The sequence below is a fragment of the Telmatherina bonti genome, assembly GCF_933228915.1.
Source record: "Telmatherina bonti genome assembly, chromosome: 13".
NCBI lineage: Eukaryota > Metazoa > Chordata > Actinopteri > Atheriniformes > Telmatherinidae > Telmatherina > Telmatherina bonti.
In genome coordinates, this window is record NC_136611.1 from 39,818,207 (window position 1) to 39,841,205 (window position 22,999).

At 40.9% G+C, this 22,999-nt stretch overlaps 1 protein-coding gene across 1 annotated transcript in view; it reads right to left on the reverse strand.

The window, feature by feature from the left end:
- LOC306764748 (fibrinogen C domain-containing protein 1-like) overlaps positions 1–22,999 on the reverse strand; it is a gene marked incomplete at both ends in the record, with an annotated part of 44,050 nt that overhangs the window by 16,285 nt on the left and 4,766 nt on the right. Inside the window, 3 exons of the mRNA XM_079251982.1 lie at positions 3,486–3,665; positions 4,505–4,601; positions 4,999–5,135. Coding sequence (XP_079108108.1) covers positions 3,486–3,665; positions 4,505–4,601; positions 4,999–5,135 — 414 coding nt within the window. The remainder of the gene's footprint in view (positions 1–3,485; positions 3,666–4,504; positions 4,602–4,998; positions 5,136–22,999) is intronic.

The window sequence follows — 22,999 nt, forward strand, 5'->3', positions numbered from 1 at the left end:
GCTTACATGGAATAAGCGCAGACTTGGTTACTTTCAGGAATTCCCACCAAGCCGTTAAACTGGAGCTGATGTTAATGCTTTTAAAACACTTATATGACTTGACAGTTGAGCTGATGAATGGTAAATCAGAGATGACTAAATCCTCACACAATGCTTGCTCAACATCCAGTCATGGCTCATCCAAAGAACTTGGATTAAGCCACTTGGAGATGCACTGCAGCCTATTACATAAGAAATATTGATTAAAATTTGGCAGGTCCAACCCACCTCTGTCTTTGGTCTGTTGTAAAGTTTTTAGACTAATGCGGGATGGCTTGTTTTTCCAGAGAAATCTGGATATGTGGGAGTCTAGTGATTTAAACCAAGTGGAGGATGGTCTGATGGGAACCATTGAGAAAAGGTAATTAACTTTTGGTAAAACCATCATTTTAACAGTGGAAACCCTCCCCATAAGTGATATGGGCAAGCGGTTCCACCTTGAGAGGTCATCCTCTACTGTTTTTATTAGCTGATCATGATTTAACTTTATTAGTTCGGTTAGTCTGGGAGAGATTATTATACCTAAATAACTAATATTTCCTGACTGTATAGTGGTGTTAGATATGTTTTTAAAGTCACAGTTAATGGGCATTGCTGTAGTCTTTAACCAGTTAATAGAATAGTCTGATATTGAAGAGAATTTATTAATTAGTGTGATTGTTTGAGAAAGTGTTGTTTGTGAGTTGTTAAGGAAAAGTAAAATGTCATCTGCGTAAAGACTAATTTTATGTTCAATATGTTTAGCTTGAATTCCTTTGATTTCTGGGTTTTGTCTTATGGCAGCTGCCAGAGGTTCAATAAAAATGGCAAAGAGTGATGGAGAAAGTGGGCAGCCCTGTCTGGTGCCTCTCTGTAAGCAGAAGTTTGGAGAAGTTTTGTCATTAGTCTTCACACATGCATTCGGGTTGTTGTATAATATTTGTATATGTATAATATAAATGATGACCCAAACCCAAATTCTTTTAAAGTTGCAAATAAAAGTTTCCAGTTTACACGGTCAAATGCTTTTTCTGCATCTGAAGAAATAACTGTGGACTTCAGATTGTGTAGAGTTGAATAATCTATTATGTTAATTAATCTGCGCATGTTAGTGTAGGAATGTCTACCTTTTATAAAGCCTGTTTGATCAGCGTGAATAATGGAAGGGGTTATTTTCTCTATCCTTCTGGCTAGAGCTTTGCTGATTATTTGGAGATCTACGTTTATTAATGAAATTGGACGATAACTGGATGGGAGTGTAGGGTCCTTTCCTGGTTTTAATAGGACTGAAATATTCGCCAAGTTCATATTGGAGGGTATTTTTTGCTTTTCCTTTATTTCTAATACCATGCTGTAAAAGGTTGGAGCCAGTGTGGTCCAGAATTCTTTGTAGAATTCAGCTGGATAACCATCTGGACCCGGTGCTTTATTATTTGGCATACGGTGGAGAGCTTCATGGAGCTCATGAACTGAAATAGGTGAATCTAGAGCCATTTTGTTTTCCTGATTTATTTTAGGAAGATTGATGCTGCTAAGAAATTGGTTAATATTCTCATCTGTTGGATTTATTTGTGATGAATATAATGCTTTGTAAAATTCTTTGAAAGTATTGTTCATCATGTCAGGATCATGGCTGATATTTCCTTCTGAATCTTTTATAGAGGAAATTGTTGTTTTCTCCTTATTTGCCTTTAGTTGGTTAGCCAGGAACTTTCCAGATTTGTTACCATGTTCAAAATTGTCCAATCGAAGTCTTTGCACCATGAATTGTGTTCTTTTATCTATTATTTCATTAAGTTCTAATTTGGCTTTTCTAATACCATTCAGTGTGTGTTCTTCTGGGGAGACATGGTAAGCTTCCTCTAGTGATTTAATTCTGAGTTCTAATTCTGATGTTCTCAAAGTTTCCTTCTTTTTCTTATGGGAAGAGAAGGATATTATTTTCCCTCTCATTACTGCTTTTCCTGCTTCCCACAGAACACACGCTGAAGTTTCTGGTCTGTTATTGTTTTCTAGATATGAGGACCATTCTCTTTTAAAGTAACTGATAAACTCAGAATCTGTAAGTAATGATGTATTAAACCTCCAGTTTCTAGTGGCTGGCTTACAGTTTTTACTTCTAAGGGTTAATGATACAGGTGCATGATCACTGATGATTATGGGATGGATCTTTATCTCTGATATGTCACTCATGAGTGAAGTGCTGATTAGGAAGTACTCTAGTCTAGAATAGGTATGGTGAACTGAAAAGAAGAAAGTGTATTCTCTCAGTGTCGGGTGATGAGAACGCCATGCATCGCAAAGACCAAAATCCTTCATGTACTGTTTAACCGTTTCAGCTGATTTCCAACCTCGATGCTTCCCTGATGAACTGTATTTGTCTAGAATAACATTTAAGTCCCCTGCTACAATGATTGTGTTATCTAAGTGATCATAGAGCGAAGTAAAGAGGGAGTGAAAAAAGGAGGAGTCATCAACATTTGGGCCATAAACATTTGCAATAGTTAACTTAACATTTTGAATAGATAATGTAACTATTAAAAATCTGCCTTCTGGATCTGTGATTGTTTGATCAATGTCAAATTTTAAACTTTTATTAATAAGAGTGGCTACTCCTCTTTGTCTGGAATTATAGCAAGCTGAGTAAACATGTGGAAACTGGTCCGTTGAAAGATTTATTGTTGAATTAGATAAATGAGTCTCCTGCAGGAGAACGATGTCTGCCTTCATTTCACGCATCTGATTAAGAGTTTTTAACCTCTTCTCTCTTGTACCAGCTCCACGCACATTCCAAGAGACAAACCTCAGTGCATCCATAAACCAACAAAAACGAAGACTATCTGCATATTACAAACCTCAGTGTATCCATAAACCAGCAGAGATGGAGGTTATGTGCATATTACCACAGCGTGTGTCTGTGTGTAACCCGCTGCTTGTGCGCCTGTCAGCTGTGTGCGGTACCTGGATCTGCGCGTTAAGTGTCTCTATGTGTGCTTTCCTCATACTGAACTGTGTGTATGTGTGAATCATGCATAATGTTGTGTCCGATGTTTAATCTTGTGCGTGCGCCATGAAACATATAAATATAGAAGTAGGTGACATTACTGATAAAAGTAAAAGGGTTCAAACAAAGAAAACACCGAGTTGGCGTCATTTTGAGTAGATGTTCAGCCTAAATGCTAAGATTTTTGAGAATGGCCAAACTTTCTCACCCCCCCAATCAGCTGTTTATCAAAATGATTCACTTTTCTTCCATCAGCAAAATCTTTCCACTTCCTGCTTGTTTGTGTTAACCACGCCCACCTCAAATGTCCAGCCAATCACGCGATACTTCTCGGAAAATCTGTCTGAAAAATTACACCTTTTCTTCTCGGGGCCTTGAGAAGAAGAAAAAAGTTCTGGCCTCTCGTGGAGGATGGAACAGGCCTCAGGCTCTGTCATCAGTACCAGCTGAACCTTTGTCGTACCTGCATTCCCAGAGTAGCCATCCACAATCAGTGGGTATCCATCTTCTTCAGCGTTCACCGAGTCTCTTCCCACAGAAAAGTCTGAGTAACAAGCAAAAGCTGTGGCATTGTCGAAGTCAGCCATGTCGATGCGTAACTCGAAACCACCTGACCTGGTGAGGGAGTAGACCCTCTGCAGACCTGGGAGACACACAAGCAGACACAAAGGTATTTAATTCAAGTAGCGAGCCATAGAAAAGGTGAATACATGGTTTTACTGAGAGCACTTAACAGATATTTGTGTTAAGAATAAAAAAGTGCTTAAGTGAATAAAAGGAAAGAAAAATACCGTCTACATTTCCAGGTTTCTCACCAGTAGCCCATTTAAAACGTTTTAAAACATGCAAGAGAGAAATGTCCTTACAGCAAAGATAGAAATATCAGAGTTGTTTCAATGCAAAAACATCATTAATCAACAATGTAGATCGTTTCAAGCTGTCCAGTAACTAATGGAGTTCATCTCTAGAGGACGACTCAATGCTACAGTGTTCAACGGTTTGCACATTGCTTGTGTGGATTTATCCCTGAGGAGTTTAACTTACTACCCTCTGTCGTCATTCACTGAAAATCGGTCTACTTTTAACAAACTGCTTTAAAAATTGTAATTATTTTTCTTTCATTTTTATTTAAAACACTGATACAGCTTCAGCCCTGCTCAAAAACACTGAAAGAGATTTTAATAATTAAAAACCAAAAAACTGGGCTATTTTCCATAAAATAAAGATGGAGATATGCTGAACTGACGAGTGTGGCGGATGTGTCAGAGAGTCAACACACCAGTTTCAGTCAAAGGGTCTTTACCACAAAAACTAAAATAGGTGTAAAATAAAGCACAAGGTAGGAAGTCAGATTGAACTTTAATAAACAGATGATGTGAAATGCAATGAATGAAAATATGAGTTAATGAAACAAATTGATGAGACTGTGTGTAACAGACATGAAACACGCTGCTGGGCTTCATGCTCTTCCCAAAGACACACCTAGCCAGTGCTCCCCTGTCGTCGTACCAAAACCATCCCTGTAGGCCTCCCAGCCCCTGAAGAAATTCACCGAGCCGTCCTCCCTCCTCTGGATTACCTGCAACACACACACAGTCACACCTTTTTGACTTGTAGAGATGTTGTTTGGATCATTTCAAGGTAAGGCATGTTTCCAGGAGCCTCCAACTGCAGAGACAGTTGTTTAAACACACACGCCTGTGGAACGGACAGAAAACATCCCATCGTTTCGCCCGTTCTAAACCGTCGGGTGGTGATATTTCCAGCCTGTCCTCCAGCTGGCCGCCTGTTGAACCATCCTGAGTGCACAAACCGTAGCGTCTCCAGAGAAAGACCAGACGTTTGTGAAGAGGTAGACGCAGGGCTTCCTCTGCTGGTTGACGAGCAGCCGTCTGACGGCTCAGGCTGGAAACTGTTAGCAGGCTCCTCTGACATCCAGCTGATGCACACCGAAAAGAGTGTGTGAGTGTGTGTACCGTCCAGCCTCCTCCATCAGTGCTCATGTCGCAGTAAACCATGAAGCCGTCGGGGTTGTGAGTCGGGAACACAGAATAAACGCCGTCCTGGGAGACACCTGAGTCCAGGACGTCAGCGCAGTGTCTGGGCCGGGCAGCTGTGGGACACAGGGAGGGGGGGGGGGGTATCGTCATATCCAGGTGTTCCTCAACTGCCTGGGGAGGCAGGTACGTGGAGGACCAGGACGCTCTTTGATTAAGTCATTATTGTGAAATAAAAATATAAATTGCTCAATATATAAATTTAAATTCAAGAGTTCATACAAAAAGCAAAGTGTTTTATGATTTCACATTTTAAACATTCTAAAGTTATTACAAATTATGTTCAATTAATTGATATAAAAATGGATTCTGTTAGAAAACGTGATGTGTAAATGTAAATTAAATATTTTGAAGGGAGAAATAACATAAATTTGGTTGGAAATAACCTGTCGTTCATTTTAAACCTTTTTATTCCTCACCTGTGCATGTGTACCCTGCATATTTCCACTGTGTTACATGTATGTTACCTGTATGTTATCTGTGTTTCACCTGTGTGTCACCTGTATGTCACCTGTGTGTCACCTGTATGTTACATGTATGTTACCTGTATGTTATCTGTGTTTCACCTGTGTGTCACCTGTATGTCACCTGTGTGTCACCTGTATGTTACATGTATGTTACCTGTATGTTATCTGTGTTTCACCTGTGTGTCACCTGTATGTCACCTGTGTGTCACCTGTATGTTACATGTATGTTACCTGTATGTTATCTGTGTTTCACCTGTGTGTCACCTGTATGTTACCTGTGCGTCACCTGTATGTTACCTGTTTGTTACCTGTGTGTCACCTTTATGTTACCTGTATGTCACCTGTTTGTTACATGTATGTTACCTGTTTGTTATCTGTGTGTCACCTGTGTGTCACCTGTTTGTTACATGTATGTTACCTGTATGTTATCTGTGTTTCACCTGTGTGTCACCTGTGTGTCACCTGTATGTCACCTGTGTGTCACCTGTATGTTACATGTATGTTACCTGTATGTTATCTGTGTTTCACCTGTGTGTCACCTGTATGTTACCTGTGCGTCACCTGTATGTTACCTGTTTGTTACCTGTGTGTTACCTGTGTGTCACCTTTATGTTACCTGTGTGTTACCTGTGTGTCACCTTTATGTTACCTGTATGTCACCTGTTTGTTACATGTATGTTACCTGTTTGTTATCTGTGTGTCACCTGTGTGTCACCTGTTTGTTACATGTATGTTACCTGTATGTTATCTGTGTTTCACCTGTGTGTCACCTGTGTGTCACCTGTATGTCACCTGTGTGTCACCTGTATGTTACATGTATGTTACCTGTATGTTATCTGTGTTTCACCTGTCACCTGTATGTTACCTGTGCGTCACCTGTATGTTACCTGTTTGTTACCTGTGTGTTACCTGTGTGTCACCTTTATGTTACCTGTATGTCACCTGTTTGTTACATGTATGTTACCTGTATGTTATCTGTGTTTCACCTGTGTGTCACCTGTGTGTCACCTGTATGTCACCTGTGTGTCACCTGTATGTTACATGTATGTTACCTGTTTGTTATCTGTGTTTCACCTGTGTGTCACCTGTATGTTACCTGTGCGTCACCTGTATGTTACCTGTTTGTTACCTGTGTGTTACCTGTGTGTCACCTTTATGTTACCTGTATGTCACCTGTTTGTTACATGTATGTTACCTGTTTGTTATCTGTGTGTCACCTGTGTGTCACCTGTTTGTTACATGTATGTTACCTGTATGTTATCTGTGTTTCACCTGTGTGTCACCTGTGTGTCACCTGTATGTCACCTGTGTGTCACCTGTATGTTACATGTATGTTACCTGTTTGTTATCTGTGTTTCACCTGTGTGTCACCTGTATGTTACCTGTGCATCACCTGTATGTTACCTGTTTGTTACCTGTGTGTTACCTGTGTGTCACCTTTATGTTACCTGTATGTCACCTGTTTGTTACATGTATGTTACCTGTTTGTTATCTGTGTGTCACCTGTGTGTCACCTGTTTGTTACATGTATGTTACCTGTATGTTACCTGTTTGTTACATGTATGTTACCTGTATGTTATCTGTGTTTCACCTGTGTGTCACCTGTATGTTACCTGTATGTTATCTGTGTTTCACCTGTGTGTCACCTGTATGTCACCTGTGTGTCACCTGTATGTTACCTGTATGTTATCTGTGTTTCACCTGTGTGTCACCTGTATGTCACCTGTGTGTCACCTGTATGTTACATGTATGTTACCTGTTTGTTATCTGTGTGTCACCTGTGTGTCACCTGTTTGTTACATGTATGTTACCTGTTTGTTATCTGTGTGTCACCTGTGTGTCACCTGTTTGTTACATGTATGTTACCTGTATGTTATCTGTGTTTCACCTGTGTGTCACCTGTATGTCACCTGTGTGTCACCTGTATGTTACATGTATGTTACCTGTTTGTTATCTGTGTGTCACCTGTGTGTCACCTGTTTGTTACATGTATGTTACCTGTTTATCTGTGTGTCACCTGTATGTTACCTGTGTGTCACTTGTGTGTCACCTGTATGTTACATGTATGTTACCTGTTTGTTATCTGTGTTTTACCTGTATGTTACCTGTGTGTCACCTGTGTGTTCCCTGTGTGTTAAGTGTGTGTTACCTGTGTGTCACCTGTATATTACCTGTGTGTTACCTGTGTGTTACTTGTGTGTCACCTGTGTGTTACCTGTATGTTACATGTATGTTACCTGTTTGTTATCTGTGTGTCACCTGTGTGTCACCTGTTTGTTACATGTATGTTACCTGTTTGTTATCTGTGTGTCACCTGTGTGTCACGTGTTTGTTACATGTATGTTACCTGTATGTTATCTGTGTTTCACCTGTGTGTCACCTGTGTGTCACCTGTATGTCACCTGTGTGTCACCTGTATGTTACATGTATGTTACCTGTTTGTTATCTGTGTTTCACCTGTGTGTCACCTGTATGTTACCTGTGCATCACCTGTATGTTACCTGTTTGTTACCTGTGTGTTACCTGTGTGTCACCTTTATGTTACCTGTATGTCACCTGTTTGTTACATGTATGTTACCTGTTTGTTATCTGTGTGTCACCTGTTTGTTACATGTATGTTACCTGTATGTTACCTGTTTGTTACATGTATGTTACCTGTATGTTATCTGTGTTTCACCTGTGTGTCACCTGTATGTTACCTGTATGTTATCTGTGTTTCACCTGTGTGTCACCTGTATGTCACCTGTGTGTCACCTGTATGTTACCTGTATGTTATCTGTGTTTCACCTGTGTGTCACCTGTATGTCACCTGTGTGTCACCTGTATGTTACATGTATGTTACCTGTTTGTTATCTGTGTGTCACCTGTGTGTCACCTGTTTGTTACATGTATGTTACCTGTTTGTTATCTGTGTGTCACCTGTGTGTCACCTGTTTGTTACATGTATGTTACCTGTATGTTATCTGTGTTTCACCTGTGTGTCACCTGTATGTCACCTGTGTGTCACCTGTATGTTACATGTATGTTACCTGTTTGTTATCTGTGTGTCACCTGTGTGTCACCTGTTTGTTACATGTATGTTACCTGTTTATCTGTGTGTCACCTGTATGTTACCTGTGTGTCACTTGTGTGTCACCTGTATGTTACATGTATGTTACCTGTCTGTTATCTGTGTGTTACCTGTATGTTACCTGTGTGTCACCTGTGTGTTCCCTGTGTGTTAAGTGTGTGTTACCTGTGTGTCACCTGTATATTACCTGTGTGTTACCTGTGTGTTACTTGTGTGTCACCTGTGTGTTACCTGTATGTTACATGTATGTTACCTGTTTGTTATCTGTGTGTCACCTGTGTGTCACCTGTTTGTTACATGTATGTTACCTGTTTGTTATCTGTGTGTCACGTGTTTGTTACATGTATGTTACCTGTATGTTATCTGTGTTTCACCTGTGTGTCACCTGTATGTCACCTGTGTGTCACCTGTATGTTACATGTATGTTACCTGTTTGTTATCTGTGTGTCACCTGTTTGTTACATGTATGTTACCTGTTTGTTATCTGTGTGTCACCTGTGTGTCACCTGTTTGTTACATGTATGTTACCTGTATGTTATCTGTGTGTCACCTGTGTGTCACCTGTATGTTACATGTATGTTACCTGTATGTTATCTGTGTTTCACCTGCGTGTCACCTGTATGTTACCTGTGCGTCACCTGTATGTTACCTGTTTGTTACCTGTGTGTTACCTGTGTGTCACCTTTATGTTACCTGTATGTCACCTGTTTGTTATCTGTGTGTCACCTGTGTGTCACCTGTATGTTACATGTATGTTACATGTTTGTTATCTGTGTTTCACCTGTGTGTCACCTGTATGTTACCTGTGCGTCACCTGTATGTTACCTGTTTGTTACCTGTGTGTTACCTGTGTGTCACCTTTATGTTACCTGTATGTCACCTGTTTGTTACATGTATGTTACCTGTATGTTATCTGTGTGTCACCTGTGTGTCACCTGTTTGTTACATGTATGTTACCTGTATGTTATCTGTGTTTCACCTGTGTGTCACCTGTATGTTACCTGTATGTTATCTGTGTTTCACCTGTGTGTCACCTGTATGTCACCTGTGTGTCACCTGTATGTTACCTGTATGTTATCTGTGTTTCACCTGTGTGTCACCTGTATGTCACCTGTGTGTCACCTGTATGTTACATGTATGTTACCTGTTTGTTATCTGTGTGTCACCTGTGTGTCACCTGTTTGTTACATGTATGTTACCTGTTTGTTATCTGTGTTTCACCTGTGTGTCACCTGTTTGTTACATGTATGTTACCTGTATGTTATCTGTGTTTCACCTGTGTGTCACCTGTATGTCACCTGTGTGTCACCTGTATGTTATCTGTGTTTAACCTGTGTGTCACCTGTATGTCACCTGTGTGTCACCTGTATGTTACATGTATGTTACCTGTTTGTTATCTGTGTGTCACCTGTGTGTCACCTGTTTGTTACATGTATGTTACCTGTATGTTATCTGTGTTTCACCTGTGTGTCACCTGTATGTCACCTGTGTGTCACCTGTATGTTACATGTATGTTACCTGTTTGTTATCTGTGTGTCACCTGTGTGTCACCTGTTTGTTACATGTATGTTACCTGTTTGTTATCTGTGTGTCACCTGTATGTTACCTGTGTGTCACTTGTGTGTCACCTGTATGTTACATGTATGTTACCTGTTTGTTATCTGTGTGTTACCTGTATGTTACCTGTATGTCACCTGTTTGTTACATGTATGTTACCTGTATGTTATCTGTGTTTCACCTGTGTGTCACCTGTATGTTACCTGTGCGTCACCTGTATGTTACCTGTTTGTTACCTGTGTGTTACCTGTGTGTCACCTTTATGTTACCTGTATGTCACCTGTTTGTTATCTGTGTGTCACCTGTGTGTCACCTGTATGTTACATGTATGTTACCTGTTTGTTATCTGTGTTTCACCTGTGTGTCACCTGTATGTTACCTGTGCGTCACCTGTATGTTACCTGTTTGTTACCTGTGTGTTACCTGTGTGTCACCTTTATGTTACCTGTATGTCACCTGTTTGTTACATGTATGTTACCTGTATGTTATCTGTGTGTCACCTGTGTGTCACCTGTTTGTTACATGTATGTTACCTGTATGTTATCTGTGTTTCACCTGTGTGTCACCTGTATGTTACCTGTATGTTATCTGTGTTTCACCCGTGTGTCACCTGTATGTCACCTGTGTGTCACCTGTATGTTACCTGTATGTTATCTGTGTTTCACCTGTGTGTCACCTGTATGTCACCTGTGTGTCACCTGTATGTTACATGTATGTTACCTGTTTGTTATCTGTGTGTCACCTGTGTGTCACCTGTTTGTTACATGTATGTTACCTGTTTGTTATCTGTGTGTCACCTGTGTGTCACCTGTTTGTTACATGTATGTTACCTGTATGTTATCTGTGTTTCACCTGTGTGTCACCTGTATGTCACCTGTGTGTCACCTGTATGTTATCTGTGTTTCACCTGTGTGTCACCTGTATGTCACCTGTGTGTCACCTGTATGTTACATGTATGTTACCTGTTTGTTATCTGTGTGTCACCTGTGTGTCACCTGTTTGTTACATGTATGTTACCTGTTTGTTATCTGTGTGTCACCTGTGTGTCACCTGTTTGTTACATGTATGTTACCTGTATGTTATCTGTGTTTCACCTGTGTGTCACCTGTATGTCACCTGTGTGTCACCTGTATGTTACATGTATGTTACCTGTTTGTTATCTGTGTGTCACCTGTTTGTTACATGTATGTTACCTGTTTGTTATCTGTGTGTCACCTGTATGTTACCTGTGTGTCACTTGTGTGTCACCTTTATGTTACATGTATGTTACCTGTTTGTTATCTGTGTGTTACCTGTATGTTACCTGTGTGTCACCTGTGTGTTCCCTGTGTGTTAAGTGTGTGTTACCTGTGTGTCACCTGTATATTACCTGTGTGTTACCTGTGTGTTACTTGTGTGTCACCTGTATGTTACCTGTGCGTCACCTGTATGTTACCTGTTTGTTACCTGTGTGTTACCTGTGTGTCACCTTTATGTTACCTGTTTGTTATCTGTGTGTCACCTGTGTGTCACCTGTATGTTACATGTATGTTACCTGTTTGTTATCTGTGTTTCACCTGTGTGTCACCTGTATGTTACCTGTGCGTCACCTGTATGTTACCTGTTTGTTACCTGTGTGTTACCTGTGTGTCACCTTTATGTTACCTGTATGTCACCTGTTTGTTACATGTATGTTACCTGTATGTTATCTGTGTGTCACCTGTGTGTCACCTGTTTGTTACATGTATGTTACCTGTATGTTATCTGGGTTTCACCTGTGTGTCACCTGTATGTTACCTGTATGTTATCTGTGTTTCACCTGTGTGTCACCTGTATGTCACCTGTGTGTCACCTGTATGTTACCTGTATGTTATCTGTGTTTCACCTGTGTGTCACCTGTATGTCACCTGTGTGTCACCTGTATGTTACATGTATGTTACCTGTTTGTTATCTGTGTGTCACCTGTGTGTCACCTGTTTGTTACATGTATGTTACCTGTATGTTATCTGTGTTTCACCTGTGTGTCACCTGTATGTCACCTGTGTGTCACCTGTATGTTACATGTATGTTACCTGTTTGTTATCTGTGTGTCACCTGTGTGTCACCTGTTTGTTACATGTATGTTACCTGTTTGTTATCTGTGTGTCACCTGTATGTTACATGTATGTTACCTGTTTGTTATCTGTGTGTCACCTGTTTTTTACATGTATGTTACCTGTTTGTTATCTGTGTGTTTCCTGTATGTTACCTGTGTGTCACCTGTGTGTTCCCTGTGTGTTAAGTGTGTGTTACCTGTGTGTCACCTGTATATTACCTGTGTGTTACCTGTGTGTTACTTGTGTGTCACCTGTGTGTTACCTGTGTGTTACCACTGTTTCCTGTGTGTCACCTGTGTTACCTGTGTGTCACCTGTATGTTACCTGTGTGTTACCCGTGTCATCTGTGTTACCCGTGTCATCTGTGTTACCAGTGTTATCTGTGTGTTACCTGTGTATTACATGTGTGTCACCTGTGTTGCCTGTGTGTGACCTGTGTGTTACCTGTGTCATCTGTATTACCTGTGTCATCTGTGTTAACCGTGTCATCTGTGTTACCCGTGTCATCTGTGTTACCAGTGTTATCTGTGTGTTACCTGTGTATTACATGTGTGTCACCTGTATGTTACCTGTGCGTCACCTGTATGTTACCTGTTTGTTACCTGTGTGTTACCTGTGTGTCACCTTTATGTTACCTGTATGTCACCTGTTTGTTACATGTATGTTACCTGTTTGTTATCTGTGTGTCACCTGTGTGTCACCTGTTTGTTACATGTATGTTACCTGTATGTTATCTGTGTTTCACCTGTGTGTCACCTGTGTGTCACCTGTATGTCACCTGTGTGTCACCTGTATGTTACATGTATGTTACCTGTATGTTATCTGTGTTTCACCTGTGTGTCACCTGTATGTTACCTGTGCGTCACCTGTATGTTACCTGTTTATTACCTGTGTGTTACCTGTGTGTCACCTTTATGTTACCTGTATGTCACCTGTTTGTTATCTGTGTGTCACCTGTGTGTCACCTGTATGTTACATGTATGTTACCTGTTTGTTATCTGTGTTTCACCTGTGTGTCACCTGTATGTTACCTGTGCGTCACCTGTATGTTACCTGTTTGTTACCTGTGTGTTACCTGTGTGTCACCTTTATGTTACCTGTATGTCACCTGTTTGTTACATGTATGTTACCTGTTTGTTATCTGTGTGTCACCTGTGTGTCACCTGTATGTCACCTGTGTGTCACCTGTATGTTACCTGTATGTTATCTGTGTTTCACCTGTGTGTCACCTGTATGTCACCTGTGTGTCACCTGTATGTTACATGTATGTTACCTGTTTGTTATCTGTGTGTCACCTGTGTGTCACCTGTTTGTTACATGTATGTTACCTGTTTGTTATCTGTGTGTCACCTGTTTGTTACATGTATGTTACCTGTATGTTATCTGTGTTTCACCTGTGTGTCACCTGTATGTCACCTGTGTGTCACCTGTATGTTACATGTATGTTACCTGTTTGTTATCTGTGTGTCACCTGTGTGTCACCTGTTTGTTACATGTATGTTACCTGTTTGTTATCTGTGTGTCACCTGTATGTTACCTGTGTGTCACTTGTGTGTCACCTGTATGTTACATGTATGTTACCTGTGTGTTACTTGTGTGTCACCTGTATGTTACCTATGTGTAACCTGTATGTTACCTGTTTGTTACCTGTGTGTTACCTGTGTGTCACCTTTATGTTACCTGTGTGTCACCTGTGTGTTGCCTGTGTGTTAAGTGTGTGTTACCTGTGTGTCACCTGTATATTACCTGTGTGTTACCTGTATGTTATCTGTGTTTCACCTGTGTGTCACCTGTATGTCACCTGTGTGTCACCTGTATGTTATATGTATGTTACCTGTTTGTTATCTGTGTGTCACCTGTTTGTTACCTGTGTGTTACCTGTGTGTCACCTTTATGTTACCTGTATGTCACCTGTTTGTTACATGTATGTTACCTGTATGTTATCTGTGTTTCACCTGTGTGTCACCTGTATGTTACCTGTGCGTCACCTGTATGTTACCTATTTGTTACCTGTGTGTTACCAGTGTGTCACCTTTATGTTACCTGTATGTCACCTGTTTGTTATCTGTGTGTCACCTGTGTGTCACCTGTATGTTACATGTATGTTACCTGTTTGTTATCTGTGTTTCACCTGTGTGTCACCTGTATGTTACCTGTGCGTCACCTGTATGTTACCTGTTTGTTACCTGTGTGTTACCTGTGTGTCACCTTTATGTTACCTGTATGTCACCTGTTTATTACATGTATGTTACCTGTTTGTTATCTGTGTGTCACCTGTGTGTCACCTGTTTGTTACATGTATGTTACCTGTATGTTATCTGTGTTTCACCTGTGTGTCACCTGTATGTCACCTGTGTGTCACCTGTATGTTACCTGTATGTTATCTGTGTTTCACCTGTGTGTCACCTGTATGTCACCTGTGTGTCACCTGTATGTTACATGTATGTTACCTGTTTGTTATCTGTGTGTCACCTGTGTGTCACCTGTTTGTTACATGTATGTTACCTGTTTGTTATCTGTGTGTCACCTGTGTGTCACCTGTTTGTTACATGTATGTTACCTGTTTGTTATCTGTGTGTCACCTGTTTGTTACATGTATGTTACCTGTATGTTATCTGTGTTTCACCTGTGTGTCACCTGTATGTCACCTGTGTGTCACCTGTATGTTACATGTATGTTACCTGTTTGTTATCTGTGTGTCACCTGTGTGTCACCTGTTTGTTACATGTATGTTACCTGTTTGTTATCTGTGTGTCACCTGTATGTTACCTGTGTGTCACTTGTGTGTCACCTGTATGTTACATGTATGTTACCTGTTTGTTATCTGTGTGTTACCTGTGTGTTACCTGTGTGTCACCTGTATATTACCTGTGTGTTACCTGTGTGTTACTTGTGTGTCACCTGTATGTTACCTGTGTGTAACCTGTATGTTACCTGTTTGTTACCTGTGTGTTACCTGTGTGTCACCTTTATGTTACCTGTGTGTCACCTGTGTGTTCCCTGTGTGTTAAGTGTGTGTTACCTGTGTGTCACCTGTATATTACCTGTGTGTTACCTGTATGTTATCTGTGTTTCACCTGTGTGTCACCTGTATGTCACCTGTGTGTCACCTGTATGTTATATGTATGTTACCTGTTTGTTATCTGTGTGTCACCTGTGTGTCACCTGTTTGTTACATGTATGTTACCTGTTTGTTATCTGTGTGTCACCTGTGTGTCACCTGTTTGTTACATGTATGTTACCTGTATGTTATCTGTGTTTCACCTGTGTGTCACCTGTGTGTCACCTGTATGTCACCTGTGTGTCACCTGTATGTTACATGTATGTTACCTGTGTGTTACTTGTGTGTCACCTGTATGTTACCTATGTGTAACCTGTATGTTACCTGTTTGTTACCTGTGTGTTACCTGTGTGTCACCTTTATGTTACCTGTGTGTCACCTGTGTGTTGCCTGTGTGTTAAGTGTGTGTTACCTGTGTGTCACCTGTATATTACCTGTGTGTTACCTGTATGTTATCTGTGTTTCACCTGTGTGTCACCTGTATGTCACCTGTGTGTCACCTGTATGTTATATGTATGTTACCTGTTTGTTATCTGTGTGTCACCTGTGTGTCACCTGTTTGTTACATGTATGTTACCTGTTTGTTATCTGTGTGTCACCTGTTTGTTACATGTATGTTACCTGTATGTTATCTGTGTTTCACCTGTGTGTCACCTGTGTGTCACCTGTATGTCACCTGTGTGTCACCTGTATGTTACATGTATGTTACCTGTATGTTATCTGTGTTTCACCTGTGTGTCACCTGTATGTTACCTGTGCGTCACCTGTATGTTACCTGTTTGTTACCTGTGTGTTACCTGTGTGTCACCTTTATGTTACCTGTATGTCACCTGTTTGTTACATGTATGTTACCTGTATGTTATCTGTGTTTCACCTGTGTGTCACCTGTATGTTACCTGTGCGTCACCTGTATGTTACCTATTTGTTACCTGTGTGTTACCAGTGTGTCACCTTTGTTACCTGTATGTCACCTGTTTGTTATCTGTGTGTCACCTGTGTGTCACCTGTATGTTACATGTATGTTACCTGTTTGTTATCTGTGTTTCACCTGTGTGTCACCTGTATGTTACCTGTGCGTCACCTGTATGTTACCTGTTTGTTACCTGTGTGTTACCTGTGTGTCACCTTTATGTTACCTGTATGTCACCTGTTTATTACATGTATGTTACCTGTTTGTTATCTGTGTGTCACCTGTGTGTCACCAGTTTGTTACATGTATGTTACCTGTATGTTATCTGTGTTTCACCTGTGTGTCACCTGTATGTCACCTGTGTGTCACCTGTATGTTACCTGTATGTTATCTGTGTTTCACCTGTGTGTCACCTGTATGTCACCTGTGTGTCACCTGTATGTTACATGTATGTTACCTGTCTGTTATCTGTGTGTCACCTGTGTGTCACCTGTTTGTTACATGTATGTTACCTGTTTGTTATCTGTGTGTCACCTGTGTGTCACCTGTTTGTTACATGTATGTTACCTGTTTGTTATCTGTGTGTCACCTGTTTGTTACATGTATGTTACCTGTATGTTATCTGTGTTTCACCTGTGTGTCACCTGTATGTCACCTGTGTGTCACCTGTATGTTACATGTATGTTACCTGTTTGTTATCTGTGTGTCACCTGTGTGTCACCTGTTTGTTACATGTATGTTACCTGTTTGTTATCTGTGTGTCACCTGTATGTTACCTGTGTGTCACTTGTGTGTCACCTGTATGTTACATGTATGTTACCTGTTTGTTATCTGTGTGTCACCTGTGTGTCACCTGTTTGTTACATGTATGTTACCTGTTTGTTATCTGTGTGTCACCTGTGTGTCACCTGTTTGTTACATGTATGTTACCTGTATGTTATCTGTGTTTCACCTGTGTGTCACCTGTGTGTCACCTGTATGTCACCTGTGTGTCACCTGTATGTTACATGTATGTTACCTGTGTGTTACTTGTGTGTCACCTGTATGTTACCTATGTGTAACCTGTATGTTACCTGTTTGTTACCTGTGTGTTACCTGTGTGTCACCTTTATGTTACCTGTGTGTCACCTGTGTGTTGCCTGTGTGTTAAGTGTGTGTTACCTGTGTGTCACCTGTATATTACCTGTGTGTTACCTGTATGTTATCTGTGTTTCACCTGTGTGTCACCTGTATGTCACCTGTGTGTCACCTGTATGTTATATGTATGTTACCTGTTTGTTATCTGTGTGTCACCTGTGTGTCACCTGTTTGTTACATGTATGTTACCTGTTTGTTATCTGTGTGTCACCTGTTTGTTACATGTATGTTACCTGTATGTTATCTGTGTTTCACCTGTGTGTCACCTGTGTGTCACCTGTATGTCACCTGTGTGTCACCTGTATGTTACATGTATGTTACCTGTATGTTATCTGTGTTTCACCTGTGTGTCACCTGTATGTTACCTGTGCGTCACCTGTATGTTACCTGTTTGTTACCTGTGTGTTACCTGTGTGTCACCTTTATGTTACCTGTATGTCACCTGTTTGTTACATGTATGTTACCTGTATGTTATCTGTGTTTCACCTGTGTGTCACCTGTATGTTACCTGTGCGTCACCTGTATGTTACCTATTTGTTACCTGTGTGTTACCAGTGTGTCACCTTTATGTTACCTGTATGTCACCTGTTTGTTATCTGTGTGTCACCTGTGTGTCACCTGTATGTTACATGTATGTTACCTGTTTGTTATCTGTGTTTCACCTGTGTGTCACCTGTATGTTACCTGTGCGTCACCTGTATGTTACCTGTTTGTTACCTGTGTGTTACCTGTGTGTCACCTTTATGTTACCTGTATGTCACCTGTTTATTACATGTATGTTACCTGTTTGTTATCTGTGTGTCACCTGTGTGTCACCTGTTTGTTACATGTATGTTACCTGTATGTTATCTGTGTTTCACCTGTGTGTCACCTGTATGTCACCTGTGTGTCACCTGTATGTTACCTGTATGTTATCTGTGTTTCACCTGTGTGTCACCTGTATGTCACCTGTGTGTCACCTGTATGTTACATGTATGTTACCTGTTTGTTATCTGTGTGTCACCTGTGTGTCACCTGTTTGTTACATGTATGTTACCTGTTTGTTATCTGTGTGTCACCTGTGTGTCACCTGTTTGTTACATGTATGTTACCTGTTTGTTATCTGTGTGTCACCTGTTTGTTACATGTATGTTACCTGTATGTTATCTGTGTTTCACCTGTGTGTCACCTGTATGTCACCTGTGTGTCACCTGTATGTTACATGTATGTTACCTGTTTGTTATCTGTGTGTCACCTGTGTGTCACCTGTTTGTTACATGTATGTTACCTGTTTGTTATCTGTGTGTCACCTGTATGTTACCTGTGTGTCACTTGTGTGTCACCTGTATGTTACATGTATGTTACCTGTTTGTTATCTGTGTGTTACCTGTATGTTAACTGTGTGTCACCTGTGTGTTCCCTGTGTGTTAAGTGTGTGTTACATGTGTGTCACCTGTATATTACCTGTGTGTTACCTGTGTGTTACTTGTGTGTCACCTGTATGTTACCTGTGTGTAACCTGTATGTTACCTGTTTGTTACCTGTGTGTTACCTGTGTGTCACCTTTATGTTACCTGTGTGTCACCTGTGTGTTCCCTGTGTGTTAAGTGTGTGTTACCTGTGTGTCACCTGTATATTACCTGTGTGTTACCTGTATGTTATCTGTGTTTCACCTGTGTGTCACCTGTATGTCACCTGTGTGTCACCTGTATGTTATATGTATGTTACCTGTTTGTTATCTGTGTGTCACCTGTGTGTCACCTGTTTGTTACATGTATGTTACCTGTTTGTTATCTGTGTGTCACCTGTTTGTTACATGTATGTTACCTGTATGTTATCTGTGTTTCACCTGTGTGTCACCTGTGTGTCACCTGTATGTCACCTGTGTGTCACCTGTATGTTACATGTATGTTACCTGTATGTTATCTGTGTTTCACCTGTGTGTCACCTGTATGTTACCTGTGTGTCACCTGTATGTTACCTGTATGTTATCTGTGTTTCACCTGTGTGTCACCTGTATGTTACCTGTGCGTCACCTGTATGTTACCTATTTGTTACCTGTGTGTTACCAGTGTGTCACCTTTATGTTACCTGTATGTCACCTGTTTGTTATCTGTGTGTCACCTGTGTGTCACCTGTATGTTACATGTATGTTACCTGTTTGTTATCTGTGTTTCACCTGTGTGTCACCTGTATGTTACCTGTGCGTCACCTTTATGTTACCTGTATGTCACCTGTTTGTTACATGTATGTTACCTGTTTGTTATCTGTGTGTCACCTGTGTGTCACCTGTTTGTTACATGTATGTTACCTGTATGTTATCTGTGTTTCACCTGTGTGTCACCTGTATGTCACCTGTGTGTCACCTGTATGTTACCTGTATGTTATCTGTGTTTCACCTGTGTGTCACCTGTATGTCACCTGTGTGTCACCTGTATGTTACATGTATGTTACCTGTTTGTTATCTGTGTGTCACCTGTGTGTCACCTGTTTGTTACATGTATGTTACCTGTTTGTTATCTGTGTGTCACCTGTGTGTCACCTGTATGTTACCTGTGTGTCACCTGTATGTTACCTGTTTGTTACCTGTGTGTTACCTGTGTGTCACCTTTATGTTACCTGTATGTCACCTGTTTGTTACATGTATGTTACCTGTATGTTATCTGTGTTTCACCTGTGTGTCACCTGTATGTTACCTGTGCGTCACCTGTATGTTACCTATTTGTTACCTGTGTGTTACCAGTGTGTCACCTTTATGTTACCTGTATGTCACCTGTTTGTTATCTGTGTGTCACCTGTGTGTCACCTGTATGTTACATGTATGTTACCTGTTTGTTATCTGTGTTTCACCTGTGTGTCACCTGTATGTTACCTGTGCGTCACCTGTATGTTACCTGTTTGTTACCTGTGTGTTACCTGTGTGTCACCTTTATGTTACCTGTATGTCACCTGTTTGTTACATGTATGTTACCTGTTTGTTATCTGTGTGTCACCTGTGTGTCACCTGTTTGTTACATGTATGTTACCTGTATGTTATCTGTGTTTCACCTGTGTGTCACCTGTATGTCACCTGTGTGTCACCTGTATGTTACCTGTATGTTATCTGTGTTTCACCTGTGTGTCACCTGTATGTCACCTGTGTGTCACCTGTATGTTACATGTATGTTACCTGTTTGTTATCTGTGTGTCACCTGTATGTTACCTGTGTGTCACTTGTGTGTCACCTGTATGTTACATGTATGTTACCTGTTTGTTATCTGTGTGTTACCTGTATGTTACCTGTGTGTCACCTGTGTGTTCCCTGTGTGTTAAGTGTGTGTTACCTGTGTGTCACCTGTATATTACCTGTGTGTTACCTGTGTGTTACTTGTGTGTCACCTGTATGTTACCTGTGTGTCACCTGTATGTTACCTGTTTGTTACCTGTGTGTTACCTGTGTGTCACCTTTATGTTACCTGTGTGTCAACTGTGTGTTCCCTGTGTGTTAAGTGTGTGTTACCTGTGTGTCACCTGTATATTACCTGTGTGTTACCTGTATGTTATCTGTGTTTCACCTGTGTGTCACCTGTATGTCACCTGTGTGTCACCTGTATGTTACATGTATGTTACCTGTTTGTTATCTGTGTGTCACCTGTGTGTCACCTGTTTGTTACATGTATGTTACCTGTTTATCTGTGTGACACCTGTGTGTCACCTGTTTGTTACATGTATGTTACCTGTATGTTATCTGTGTTTCACCTGTGTGTCACCTGTGTGTCACCTGTATGTCACCTGTGTTTCACCTGTATGTTACATGTATGTTACCTGTATGTTATCTGTGTTTCACCTGTGTGTCACCTGTATGTTACCTGTGCGTCACCTGTATGTTACCTGTTTGTTACCTGTGTGTTACCTGTGTGTCACCTTTATGTTACCTGTATGTCACCTGTTTGTTATCTTTGTGTCACCTGTGTGTCACCTGTATGTTACATGTATGTTACCTGTATGTTATCTGTGTTTCACCTGTGTGTCACCTGTGTGTCACCTGTATGTCACCTGTGTGTCACCTGTATGTTACATTTATGTTACCTGTATGTTATCTGTGTTTCACCTGTGTGTCACCTGTATGTTACCTGTGCGTCACCTGTATGTTACCTGTTTGTTACCTGTGTGTTACCTGTGTGTCACCTTTATGTTACCTGTATGTCACCTGTTTGTTACCTGTGTGTTACCTGTGTGTCACCTTTATGTTACCTGTATGTCACCTGTTTGTTACATGTATGTTACCTGTATGTTATCTGTGTTTCACCTGTGTGTCACCTGTATGTTACCTGTGCGTCACCTGTATGTTACCTATTTGTTACCTGTGTGTTACCAGTGTGTCACCTTTATGTTACCTGTATGTCACCTGTTTGTTATCTGTGTGTCACCTGTGTGTCACCTGTATGTTACATGTATGTTACCTGTTTGTTATCTGTGTTTCACCTGTGTGTCACCTGTATGTTACCTGTGCGTCACCTGTATGTTACCTGTTTGTTACCTGTGTGTTACCTGTGTGTCACCTTTATGTTACCTGTATGTCACCTGTTTGTTACATGTATGTTACCTGTTTGTTATCTGTGTGTCACCTGTGTGTCACCTGTTTGTTACATGTATGTTACCTGTATGTTATCTGTGTTTCACCTGTGTGTCACCTGTATGTCACCTGTGTGTCACCTGTATGTTACCTGTATGTTATCTGTGTTTCACCTGTGTGTCACCTGTATGTCACCTGTGTGTCACCTGTATGTTACATGTATGTTACCTGTTTGTTATCTGTGTGTCACCTGTGTGTCACCTGTTTGTTACATGTATGTTACCTGTTTGTTATCTGTGTGTCACCTGTATGTTACCTGTGTGTCACTTGTGTGTCACCTGTATGTTACATGTATGTTACCTGTTTGTTATCTGTGTGTTACCTGTATGTTACCTGTGTGTCACCTGTGTGTTCCCTGTGTGTTAAGTGTGTGTTACCTGTGTGTCACCTGTATATTACCTGTGTGTTACCTGTGTGTTACTTGTGTGTCACCTGTATGTTACCTGTGTGTCACCTGTATGTTACCTGTTTGTTACCTGTGTGTTACCTGTGTGTCACCTTTATGTTACCTGTGTGTCACCTGTGTGTTCCCTGTGTGTTAAGTGTGTGTTACCTGTGTGTCACCTGTATATTACCTGTGTGTTACCTGTATGTTATCTGTGTTTCACCTGTGTGTCACCTGTATGTCACCTGTGTGTCACCTGTATGTTACATGTATGTTACCTGTTTGTTATCTGTGTGTCACCTGTGTGTCACCTGTTTGTTACATGTATGTTACCTGTTTGTTATCTGTGTGTCACCTGTGTTTCACCTGTTTGTTACATGTATGTTACCTGTATGTTATCTGTGTTTCACCTGTGTGTCACCTGTGTGTCACCTGTATGTCACCTGTGTGTCACCTGTATGTTACATGTATGTTACCTGTATGTTATCTGTGTTTCACCTGTGTGTCACCTGTATGTTACCTGTGCGTCACCTGTATGTTACCTGTTTGTTACCTGTGTGTTACATGTGTGTCACCTTTATGTTACCTGTATGTCACCTGTTTGTTATCTGTGTGTCACCTGTGTGTCACCTGTATGTTACATGTATGTTACCTGTTTGTTATC